At 38.0% G+C, this 12,935-nt stretch overlaps 2 protein-coding genes across 4 annotated transcripts in view; one reads left to right on the forward strand and one right to left on the reverse strand.

The window, feature by feature from the left end:
- Positions 1-12,935, reverse strand: part of prdm6 (PR domain containing 6) — a 106,652-nt gene that overhangs the window by 67,711 nt on the left and 26,006 nt on the right. For all 3 annotated transcript variants that reach the window (XM_026343190.1, XM_026343189.1, XM_026343191.1), the window contains exon 5: positions 10,453-10,580. In XM_026343190.1, coding sequence (XP_026198975.1) covers positions 10,453-10,580 — 128 coding nt within the window. The remainder of the gene's footprint in view (positions 1-10,452; positions 10,581-12,935) is intronic.
- LOC113150612 (GTPase IMAP family member 8-like) lies at positions 4,379-9,088 on the forward strand. The gene is made up of 3 exons (XM_026343184.1): positions 4,379-4,469; positions 5,704-5,782; positions 5,893-9,088. Exons 2-3 carry the CDS (start codon positions 5,755-5,757, stop codon positions 8,685-8,687), a joined length of 2,823 nt encoding a protein of 940 aa, XP_026198969.1. The 5' UTR covers positions 4,379-4,469; positions 5,704-5,754; the 3' UTR covers positions 8,688-9,088.

Raw genomic sequence — 12,935 nt, forward strand, 5'->3', positions numbered from 1 at the left:
ACAGTATATTCACTCTGCAAACAGCAAAATATTCAATTTAAGATGAAAAAAACTTTAATTAATCCCAGAGAGAAATTGTTTTGCTTCGTTACAGTTCTCAGCACAGACAGAAAGAAAGGGAACTTCAACCAGAAAAGATCCACACCAACACAAATGCACAATAACATCAATACAGAAAACTAATTATAGCCTAGGGTGGAATGACAGCAGCTATATGACAGAAATTGTCAGTGTCCCCACCCCTTACAAAGGTAGGAGTACTGACAGTGATGGGATGACAGAACTCCTAGATTTCCTAAACTCCATCACCAGCTCCTCTGTTTAATTGATGTTCAATGTCGGAATGAACAGACTCCTTTCTGTTCATATTACCCACTGGGAGCACTAAACCAGTGTTTCTGATATGTTCAGAAACTGTGGCTCTTATTAAAAGTACCAATGTCAAACGGCATTATGAGACAAAACACAAAGGTTTTGAACACACATACCCACTCAAATCTGAAGTGCAAACAAAGAAAGTTGCTAGTCTCAGAGCCCAGTATGACCAGTCCATCAGGATCTTGAGCCACATGCTCAGTTTGATGTTACATAACAATAAATTTGATCCCTGATTCTGACAGACAGCAGTCTCTAGACCCTTCTCGCTGCCTTCCTGTCTCCTGACCTGAATGCCTTCTTTTTGTCATTCAGGGTGGCTTTGATGTCTTGTGTGACCCAGGGCTTTTTGTTTGGAAAGCAGCAAATAGTTTTTGTGGGTACATACGTGTCCACACAGAAATTGATGTAATCTGTGATGCATTCTGTCAGTCCATCAATGTCCTCACTGTGATGATCAGAGAGTCTTCCAATCTGTATCCACAAAGCAACCCTGCAGGGCAAAGTGTGCCCTCTCTGTCCACCTCTTTAAGGTTTTAACGGTGGCAGGCTGCCTCTGAACCAAATAGTAGCAGGAGAGAGCAAAGCACAGAAATTGCTCTTGAATGTATAGATGAACCTGGATAAATATGGATCTTTCCATCCTCTTAAAATCTGCGAAAATGTGGATTTGTTTGTTTTTGATGGAGACGTCCTCACATGAGTGAACAAACCAGTATGTGTGTGTGTATAAAAGTCCAACTGTTAGTAGCTGCTGGATTCTCTGAGACTGAAGCTCAAAGAGTGATTCTGTCTGCAACCTAAACCTGGGTCTCATTCAAAGTTTGAAGCTCTAGATTGCATTGATAGATTTAGATTGCATTCTTGATTCATACAAAACTGATCTCATTCTTATGTAACAATGACTGTCATTTTTGTGTTGGCAGCACTGCATCAAAGCAAGCACCTTTTTCTCCTTAACCGTTATCAACACACTACACAGTTACGTCATGTAACAATCTGTTCACATATTTAAACATAGACAATAAAGAACAACATACTCTGGTGTATCGCATTCTTTAAACCTGAGAGAATCCATGCCTTTATCCTGGTCCTAACTGTGGGTCCCCCTACTAAGAAAGACAAAGACTTAGATACACATTCAACAGGATTTGCATACTACGAAAAAGATGGGGCCTGAGAGACCCAGATGTTTCAAAAATCAAATGATTGCCAAGCTTTCTGCGATACAAGGCAAAAGAAGTAAGGCTGAATAGAAGATGGCTGATGACAAGCATCAAAACAAAGACAAATATTAATAAAATGAACATCACTTCAACACGATGTAGAGACAAACACACAGTGTAAACTCTCAGTTGAAAAGAAAATCTGTGGTGGAAAGCAACCTATGTATTTAGATTAATTGCAAATTTGTGTCTGTTTTAGTTTTAGTCCAAATTTTGGCATTTTAAATTGATTATGTTTGCAATAGCTAGCAAGTGCTACTGGCATTTACCATTAGTGTACCACAGCAAAATGCCAGTTACATTTGCTATTATTCTTATAAAATCCTCAAATTGTAATATCAATGTGTATTCCTCTGCAACTACAGAGCAGAGTGCAATCATGGTGGAGTGGGATGGGTCTGTTGTGGATAGGTATGTGTTGACGTTAATTCTTATAAGTGAACAACTGAATCTTTTGTCTGCACCAGCAGATACACAAGGTGTATTTTGATAGCACAACTTACTTTCAGTTCAGCAGATGACGTGCAAAGTTACATACACACTGTGCTGTGATCTGCCACTCAAGTCACAACAGCTCAAACCAGGTGATAGGGCAGCGATGCCCCAACCACATGACTTACAAGGCAAGAAAAACCTGTTTATGTACACTTTGTTGTGACAGTTTGTTTAAAGTTAGACAAACAAGGGAACTTTTAAGTTAAATTCAATTACCAACTGTTGTTGGATTATTCAAATGCATTTCTAAGGTTTTTACGAAGCTAACAGCATATATTATTTAATATTTTCTATAAAGCTTCTTAACTGGCTTTCTATTACTTTGACTTCTATCTAAAGACCGTCATGAGTTTGTGAGTCAAGCACGCCAGTGTTGTTTCATAAACAGAGTCGCTGTGGTAAATGGTAAATGGTTTGCACTTATACAGTATAGTGCTTTTCTACCTAGCTGGTACTCAAAGCGCTTTACACTGCACCTCATTCACCCATTCACACGCACAACCACACACACGCACAAGCACCCACACACAGCACACAGATGACCTGACTCACCGGGGGCAACTTGGGGTTCAGTATCTTGCCCAAGGACACTTTGGCCGGGAACCACCAATCCTGTGATTGGCAGTCAACTAGTCTACCTATTGAGCCACAGTCACCCTGGTGAGCTGACTTAATTTACTTTCACTAATAAAATAATTAATTCAATAAATAATTTACTTTACAGCAGTTAAAAGAGTCAATGTCCACGGTGTGAGGGGTTCTAACTATTGTTCGGGTTTTTTTTGAGGCAACAGGAGCTGTGTAGATCTTCTAGAGTGAGGAGAGGGCAGCCAACAATCTTCTGGGCTGTGTGACACTCTGGAGCTTTCCTCTTAGCCACTGTGCAGCTGTTGTGCCAAACACATTTACAGTATGTGAGGATGCTCTCAATGGAGCACCAATAAAAAGACACCTGTAAAAGTACAGTCTCTGCTGGGCCTTTTAAGCAGTCCAGAGGTGTTCACTCCCCAGGTCAGCCACACCTCCCTGTTGTTGTTGCTGTCAAAGTAGTCCTACATCCTCCCCCTGTTGTCCAACTTGGCCTTTCTGATTCTGAGGTTGGCTAGTGCCGCACTGTAGAGAGCACTGTTTCCCGCCCTGAAAGCAGCAACTTCAGTTCATCCAAGGCTTGTGGTTAAGGTACACCCCAATGCATTTGTCCACAGTCTATGCAGTTTTTGATGTAACACAGAACACTGTGAACACCTCAAGGTCTGGATGTTCAAAAACGTCCCAGTTGGTCCTGTCGAAACAGTCATGTAGCTGCTGAGGGGCACCATTTGGCCATGTTTCAACAGTCTCTTTGGTGGTAAGAGCAGTTTTCCTTAGGGCGGCATATGCAGGGATTTGTGGTCAGAATGGCCCAGGTGTGATGGTGGTCTAGCCCCTTAGCATAGCTTGATGTTTGAGTAAATCTTAGCTCCCCTGGAAGCGCACTTTCTTTACATGCTGTTAAAATTTGGGGAGCACTATCTTTAAGTCTGTGTTATTGAAGTCCTTTGTTAATGTTGCCATGTAAAAGTCAGATAGTCGGGTTAGCGTTAGCATCAGCACCTGGTGGTGTGTAGACAGTGGTTATCATGACTACAGTGTACACTCTAGGTAAACCATGTCTTTAACATCTGCGTACAATTCGCAGCCTTTACATCAACAGGTTGGTTGGAATGCGGTACTGAGCATTTGCGTGTTTAGGTTTTCAAAATTGGATCCATGTTCCATCATAATATTACTACAACTACTATAACAGGTGTTTTATAAGACACAAAGACAGAAAGAGCCGTCTCCCTTAGGTTGTGTATAACACAACCCCTTCTTCCTCTGTCGTTGAGAACAGCTAGTCAGCTCTATATGATGGCTGAAGGAACTGAACTCTTTGCAGCACAAATCAATTTATTGATATTCTCAGATTTTTCTTTTTTGCAAATAAAATAAATGGTAAGTATTGTTTTTCAATTGCTACCTGATTAAAATTAAAATTAAAATGAGATGATGCATTGCACCCAGTGAGTGTCAGAGGGATATACACATGTAAAATGTGTCACTCAACAACATTCTTCCGTAACATCAAGTCCCAACAGCTCAAACCAGCTGCTCCACCTAAGTGTCAGGTGTTCCATCTTCCATGCTAGAAAACATGTTTCATGTAAAACATGTACAACTGAACACTATTCCTGTTAGCGAGTCAACAATGGCTAAATTGTTATGTAAACAGAGTTCCGCCCTTTTAGTAAGAACACAATAAATGTGGGGACCAGCCTTCATTTACTTTCATTAACTGTGGTGGCTACACTTAATTTACTTTATTAACCTTGAATAAATAGGGCCTTCACTAGGGTGAGTACATTTACGAGAAAGATAATGTAACAAATGTATAAATATGCTGCTAAATACTGCTAAACTTTAACTTTTTTTTTTCTTTTTTTTTTACTTTTTTGTTTTTTTGGTTCTTTTTCCCCCTATATTTACTGATTAATTGCTCAGTAGATTGGCATCAATTTTTAAAATACTTTGTACTAGGTTGCTTTCATTGACCATTTCATTATTATCATGCTTGATATAATATCCTAGAACTCTTGATAAATAAATGTGGCCTAAGGTGAGTTGACTTCAGTTGGATATATTATGTATTATTATTATGTAATAAAGCTCAACTTCTTATTGTGGAGTCTGAAACTACCACATTCATTACATTTAATATTTGGAGTATTAACATTTTTTGTAGATCCAGACATTATGCTATGCAAAAGAAATCTAACAAAATTACTGTAAAATATGAGTAACTAGAATTGAAACTGTTTGCTAACCAGTGGTATTGTAGTTTACACACGTCTGTCCAGAGTTTATGAGTCCAGCAGAATCTTGGTGCCAAATCGGATACTAATCGGAGTTTGCTTAGTTTATAACTTTTTTTTAAATTAAGTTATTAGGTTCACTAACATAACATATATTACACACACACCTTTTTGTGTGAGTCATAGGTGTGATTTCTAACTATCACTTTAATCGAAATCACAACATGCTAACTAAAACACGTGGGAGCACATATCTATACCTCTGCTTACTACTACCACAAGAAAGGAGGATAAAATGAATAAATGAAGCGAATGTAGAACATTTAATATTTACCTAACTTATTAACTCTTTTGGATTTGCTTGCCTTATAAGACAGTAAAGTAATGAGCAACTAAATAGCTCTGAGGCACATGAGAACTTCAACAGCATTTGTTCATTGTTACACAGTTACAGTTAGTTTGCTACACACTTTTTTTTATACGGCAACAAATACTGAAGCTTTAAAATGACATTTTGTTATTAGTAGGTATGCTACCCTTAACTTACACAACATTTCAAAACATAAAGAAATACAGTATATGCAAAACTGAAAGTGTGTTAAAACCTTTTTAACTAGGCTCTAAGTCGTGAAACTACTGAAAAAATAAAAAAAAGCTAAAAATCATCAAATTGGTTATTTCTAACAAGTTGGTTTTAGAAGACCTTAAGATGTTATTGTGTGTGATAAATAATATTTGTCTAACAACTCTGCCTTGTGTTTCCTAAAATCCAACAGCAACCAAATTGTCTTCATTAATATCTCGCATATGATTTTCAAAGTGGCATTATGGAAGCATTATCACGTGCAGCAAATGGTAAGTCTGTTTAAGTTTTTAGTCATACTATGAATAATTAGTAATAGTAGTTTGATATCATTGATAATCCATCCATCTTTTCATCAATACCTTTTTTTCTGTTCTTACAGCATCTAACCTAAGGATTGTTGTTTTTGGAAAAAACAATAATAAAAAGTTATCCCTAGTCAACTTTATCACAGGGAAAAAGGATATCCTTTTTGCCAAAACAAGGAACACAGAATGTACCGCCACTCAAGGAGAATGGAGAAAAACACATTTAACAGTAGTGAAAACTTCAGATGTCTTCAGTCTGCTTGAGGATAAACTGAGGCATGAGATGAAAAAGTGTGTTGCTCATTGCCCCCCTGGACCAAATCTGCTGCTGCTCTTAGTGAAACCTTCTGAATTCACTGAGCAAGACAGACAGAAACTAATGTTCATTCTGAGCTTCTTTGGCCAAGATGCCTTGAAACACTCAATGGTCATTTTCACACATAGTATGGAGGAGAAAAATTTGGCAATGGATCAACTCGTACAAGATTGCAGAGGACAGACATACAGAATCTTCTTTGACAGAAAAGACCTTTCAGAACAGGATCGCCAAGCACTCATCGAAAAGATGGCAATGATAGTGAGTGAAAACAAAGGACAACATCTAAACTGTACTGAAGGGGTTAATACCACGACAGTATCTTTAACTGGTAAACCTCCTGTGAACTTGGTGTTGTGTGGAAGACATAGCACTTGGAAGACTTCAGCAGCTGACGCCATTCTGGGAGAGAAAAAGTATCGTCCACCTGCCGACTCTGAGTGTGTTAAAAATCAGAGAGAGGTGTGTGGACATCAGGTAACTGTGGTGGAGCTGCCTGCTTTGTATCGAAAACCTCAGGAGGAAGTTAAGAAAAATATGCATCGATGTATCTCCTTCTGTGAACCTGAGGGTGTCCATGCCTTTATTCTGGTCCTTCCTGTGGGTCCACTCACTAATGAAGACAAGAAAGAGTTAGAGGCCATTCAGAATGCATTCACCACTCGGGTCAATGACTTCACCATGATTCTGTTCACTGTGGAATCAGATCCTAAAGATCCAGCTGTTGTTAGATTTCTAGAGGAAAACAAGAGCATCCAAGAGCTTTCTCAGAGCTGTAAAGGAAGATACATGGTCTTCAATGTCAAAGACAAGCAGCAGATCGCTGAGGTTTTGCATATTGTGAAAAAGATTAGAGCTGAGGGACCCAGAAGTTTCACAAAGCAAATGATTATTAAGCCTCGTGAGATAAAAAGTAAAAACGGTCAAATTGTACAAAAGATGGTTGATAACAAGCGTCGAAACAAAGAATGTCTGAGGATTGTTCTGTGTGGAAAGACTGGTTGTGGAAAGAGTGCCACTGCCAACACCATCCTGGGCAAAGACTGCTTTAATTCTAAAGCCGCGATGAAGTCAGTGACCAGACTTTGCCAAAATGCAACAGGAGAGATTGATGGGCGCCCTGTTGTTGTAGTCGACACACCTGGTTTGTTTGACACCACCTTGTCTAATGACGACGTTAAACAGGAGCTTGTGAGATGTGTGAGCTTGCTATCTCCAGGACCTCATGTGTTCTTATTGGTGTTGCAGATTGGCCGCTTTACAGAGGAGGAAAAAGAAGCTGTGGAACTGATCAAAAAGTTTTTTGGCAAGAAGTCACAAGACTTCATTATTGTCTTATTCACAAGAGGAGATGATCTTCAAAATCAAACCATGGAGGATTACATAAAGGAAGATGGTGAAGACTTTGTCAAAAAACTGATTGCAGAATGTGGTGGAAGATATCAGGTTTTCAATAATAAAGATCAGACCAATCATACACAAGTCAGACAGCTGCTAAATAACATAGAAGAAATGGTGAAGAAAAATGGCGGTGGCTGCTACACCACAGAGATGTTTGAAGAAGCTGAAGCAGCCATACAAAAGGAAACACAGAGGCTCCTAAAAAACAAAGAAACAGAGATTCGAAAAGAGGAAGAGAAGCTGAAAAAAATACGTGATGAAGAATTTCGTGCAAAGATGAAAATATCTGAAAATGAAAGACAAGAAAGAGACAAAGCACTCAAAGAAAAAGAAGAGTACATTACCCGAGAACATATGAAAAGAAGGCAAGAAGAGGAAAAGAGAGAAGAAGAGAACAGGGACCGGAAAAATCAAGAACAATTTCTGCGACAGGAGTGGGAACAAAAACTTCAAGCTCTGGAGAAAAAAATAAATCTATCAGAAAGAAATGCAAGTGTTGAGAGAAAGTTAGTGCACAACAGAGAAGAGATTGAACGAGAACGAGAGGCTTGGGAGAAAGAACGAAAAGAATGGTGGGAAAAACGATACCTAGAAGATCAACAGAGACAAGAAGAACAAAAACAACTGAAAAAGCTCAGAGAAGAATATGAGAAAGAAAAAAATGAAAATGAAACCAAAAGAAAAGAAGAAGGTCGAGTTAGAAGAGAACAGGAGCAAAGAGAATGGAAGGACACACAGGAAAACTATAAAAAGAAAGTGGAGGAAATGAAAACTAAACATGAAGAGGAGGCAAGAAAGCAAGCTGAAGAATTCAATGAGTTCAGACAAAAATACATGAAAGACTTTGCAGCTCTGACAAAAAAGCATGACAGGCAAGTGGAGAACCTGAAGCAGAAGCAACAAAGAAGCAATGACGTCATATTGAAAAAACTGCTCGCTAACAAAGTATATCAGAATGAATATGATGAACTGAAGAAAAAACAACAAGAGGAAATGAATTATCTTCAAGAAAACCCTCCAACAGAAGATGCAGAAGATTTGGATGAATTAATCGCCGAACTCCAGAATATGCAGGAAGAAGAAGTCAGTGACTGGATACAAAAACGTGCAGAGGAAGCCACACAAAATACATCAGGGTGCAGCATTTTGTGAAATGGTATATCTACAAATCACAACAGCATGGCTTTGCAACCGATGATAGCTTCTTGTTTTAAAGTCTAATAGTTGGACATAACCTTTCACTGTATTTGCCCTTTTCTGAACTATAGCATAGATTGTTTTTTACTATGTGTATTTCATAAACACTTATTTTACTTCATTTTTATCAGGGTTTGTTTGCAAGTAAAACCCTTTCATATTCTAATTAAAGACATGCTCAGTAAGGGTCTAATATCTAAATATTACAATTTGTGCATGTCTAATACTACAGAATCTACAACAGATAAATTAAATGCATGGAGAAGGGACTTACAAAAACATATAGAAGAAACAGACTGGTATGAGGTGTGTCTAAGAACCCAAAACAAACAAATGCAAAAAAAAAAAAAAAAAAAGTAAATACACGATTAAAGCCATAATAATAAAGATGTTTGACAAGGGTGTATATGACTCTGGAAAAACTCATATGTCATATGTCTAACAATATTTCAGACACATGTACTAAATACCACAATGACAAAGAAATTATTACTTATTTACTGCTTTTGGGAATGTCTAAAGATACAGAGATAATGCAATGATATCTTCAAGTGCTTGTCAGAAATGTTCAATATGAGGATCCTGTTTTGTGACAAACGTTTTGTGTTGGGAATATAACCAAAAAGTTTCTCATAAACAAAAAAGATTATTGGATTTTGGTCTGCCTTGCCAGGATAGCAATTGCCTTGAATTGGAGGAATACGGACCCTCCATCTATACAAAAGTAAATAAAGGAACTTTCCGAATACATCGGCTTAGAAAGACTATCATACATTGTCAAAGGGAAGAAAAAAAGACTTTGTGCATCTCTGGGAACCATATGTCAACATCTGCAAATTAGGGAATTTCTAATGTACCCAATATATATATGTATCTTATATTTTTTTCACTCCCATCAACCATTATTGGCCTGAAGATGTATAGCATTATTATTGTTACAAATATATAAATCTGTGCAGGTTTACTGTGTGTTTACTGTTCTGACCCACATCTTCAGGGACAAATTATATATCTCTGTTATTATAATACAACATTTGTAAATTAAAAAATAAATAAATAAAAAAGACAAGCTCTGTGATTAAATATCCCTCACTGCTCTCCACACCTCCCTGGTACTTAGATTTGCATAGCACCAGCTACTTTTCATCTGTTTTCTTATTCCTGGATGTACCAGATCAAATGCACCACAAAAGACGATTAATCAGCATTAATCTTCTGATGTGATTTTTTTGTTTTTAATTATTAATTCAGAATGAACACATTATTTTGACAACCCTAATTATTACACTATACTATACAATATCACTTCTTTCAAGTAGTAAAATCATACCATTTCTCTGAAAAATTCACACAGACTAGATTGTATTCAGTCTATCTTTTCGTTGGAAGTGATATGTGACAGTGTTGTAATGTTTAATATTATTTTTACCAAACAAGTCTGTGGCAGCCTAAAATCTGCTTTGGCAGAAAAAATAACATAGCCTAAAATCTGCTTTGGCAGAAAAAATAACATTGTTTTAAACTGGGAGACAATTCAACACCCTTGGTGTGCAACCTCAAGTGACCCTTTACTAACTTAAGGGTGCACAATGACGACTGACAAAATGTTAAATCTGGAGCATACATGACCAGTTTTTCATGGTAGATTTGCATTATTATTAGTAGTAAATGGTATATGTATTTTTCACTCTGTCAGTCAGTGTCAGACCATTGGACTTACCTGTACTGTACAACCATCATGTTCTGCTCTCCACAGTGTCTGGCACAACGGATGTACCTCATCCAGCTGGACTTACTGGGATCATTACCATCAATAAAGTGCTGTAACGTCCCCTCTGCATCATAGATCTGGAACACATAAATATAGAAGGTCTCAGTTGAAGGCAGTGCATATACCAACACAAGTGCTCTTCTCATTATGCCAATTTATTTGCTTTGATGACATCTTGGCCCTGCATGTTTAAATCCAAAAGCATTGCAGTTACAAGTACTGCATACAGTGAACAGTTTTCTGGATATTCCTTCAAGGTAACTTTTTACTTCAACTACTTCAACAATGACTTTAATTATTGATTACCGATTATTGATTTATAAGATTAATTGTTTCAGTATTCAAACACATTTATTAACTCAGGAAAACTGCTTTGCCTATTTAAAGCAGATTTCTGCTCAAAAATGAATGGGAAAAACCACACAAACATAAACACAGATAAAAAACATTTAAAGAAGAAAAAAATCTAAAGATAAAAAAAGGTGCATGCAATACACAGAGATCATATGCAGTGCACTGATCAGTAATGTTAGAAAAAGTAATTGTTATGATGATGGCCAACTACTGATTTTGATGGTCACAAAATACTAATTACATTTAGATTTCTTCCAACAGAGTGCTAAATTCAAAGAAACTCCAAAAGACAAAGTAAAAAACACAATGTGGCAGGTTAGTAAATTTTCCTGGAATGTCATTGCAGTAATAAAAATGGTCCTCAGTAGTTTGTATGCACCCTATGTGTTGTAGGCATGTCTGACAAAGTTGGGGCATTCTCCTAATGAGACGATGAATGGTGACCTGGGTTATTTCCTCCCAGGTCTGGACCAGGGCATCATTGAGTTCCCAGACAGTCTCAGCTGCAACCTGATGGCATCGGATGGACCAAAACATAATGTCCCAAATGTCTTCTGTTGGATGGTCAGGAGAGCATGACGGCTTCTCAATGGTATCGATTCCTTCATCCTCCAGGAACTGCCTGCATACTCTCATCATATGAGCCCCCAACCCAGAACCCACTGTACCAGCGTACGGTTTGACACTGAGCCTAAGGATTTAATCCTGATACCTAATGGCACTCAGGGTCTAGAGGTCTGTGTGTCCCTCCGTGGATATGCCTCCCCAGACCATCATTGACCCACCACCAAACCGGTCATGATGAACACTGTTGCAAGCAGCATAACATTCACCATGGCTTCCCCAGACACTTTGATGTCTGTCACATGTGCTCAGGGTGAACCTACTCTCATCTGTAAAAAGCACAGGGGCCCAGTGGCAAACCTACCAATTCTAGTGTTCTATGTACCATCCTGGAGGATCTGGATTGTCTATGCAACCGCTGTAGGGTCCAAGTATTGCCTTATGCTACCAGTAGTAGCACTAGTCCAAGCCAAATGCAAAACTAGTAACAGTCAGAACAGATGAGAAGGGATCAAATGTCAGTGGCCTCCACCTGTTCCTGTTTTGGGGGTTGCAGCGCACCTGTTAATTTTATTAAAACCAAAGACGTTGAAATTGATTAGCCTCTTTGCTACTTCACAGACCAGATCAAAATCCCAGGCATTTAACTGATTTGATGCCATACTCTGATTAAGAAGTGTTCATATAATGTTTTAAAACAATGAATATAGTTTTCTGCCTATGTAAGGATTTATAGGTCACATAGGCCATTGGGGCAGAAAAATAAGCAGTAAACAGGTTACAAAATTAAATTAAATTGTTATCATGCTATAATAGTATATAATGGAAATTATTTAGATTAATACTTAATTAATTTACTAAACGTATGACAGATGGACCAATAAAAAAAAAAAAACAACAATGAATGTTACTACGTAGCTTAATTCCAATTGGTGCTAAAAGGGGAAAGCCAATCTGGTAACTGATGTTCTTAGCTGGCGTAGCTAACAATAAGATTCGAAAACAGCACGTTACACACGCTGGTATTGCTGTTAAATTATTACAGCCAACTCACATTTTACTTACAGTATGAAGGAACTAACGTAATAAACAGAACTGGTTTCAAGTACATGCTAGCTACATCAAAAACATTTGGATAGGACTAACGTTACTAACGACTGACGTTAAGCTAGGTCAGCTAGCTAACAATGCTAGAATAAAGAGTTTATAGAACCCAATTGTAACTTAGCCCTAATTTACTGCTATGTGGGAAGACAACAAGACCATTTTGCCTTAAATCGGACTTAACTCGGGTAGTAACTCGGGTAGTAACTCGGGTAGTAACTCGGGTAGTAACTCGGGTCGTTACTTTTACCGAACTGGACAACAACAAGCTAACCTGTCTCTCTGTCGTTCTACAACGGCACACGACAGTTACACACAGGAAAGCGCCGCCATCTTGGGGTGAATACTTTTAACCTGCAATCTTCCAAAGACGAGCATTATTGATTGGGTATAATTTAACAGTTTACTAA

This window comes from Anabas testudineus, chromosome 9 (genome assembly GCF_900324465.2).
Source record: "Anabas testudineus chromosome 9, fAnaTes1.2, whole genome shotgun sequence".
Taxonomy (NCBI): Eukaryota; Metazoa; Chordata; class Actinopteri; order Anabantiformes; family Anabantidae; genus Anabas; species Anabas testudineus.

Bases quoted from the DNA above. Each gene is read 5' to 3' on its own strand.
- LOC113150612 (XM_026343184.1), top strand. From the start codon at position 5,755: ATGGAAGCATTATCACGTGCAGCAAATG. The intron at 5,783-5,892 runs GTAAGTCTGTTT...CTGTTCTTACAG, and splicing joins ATTATCACGTGCAGCAAATG to CATCTAACCTAAGGATTGTT.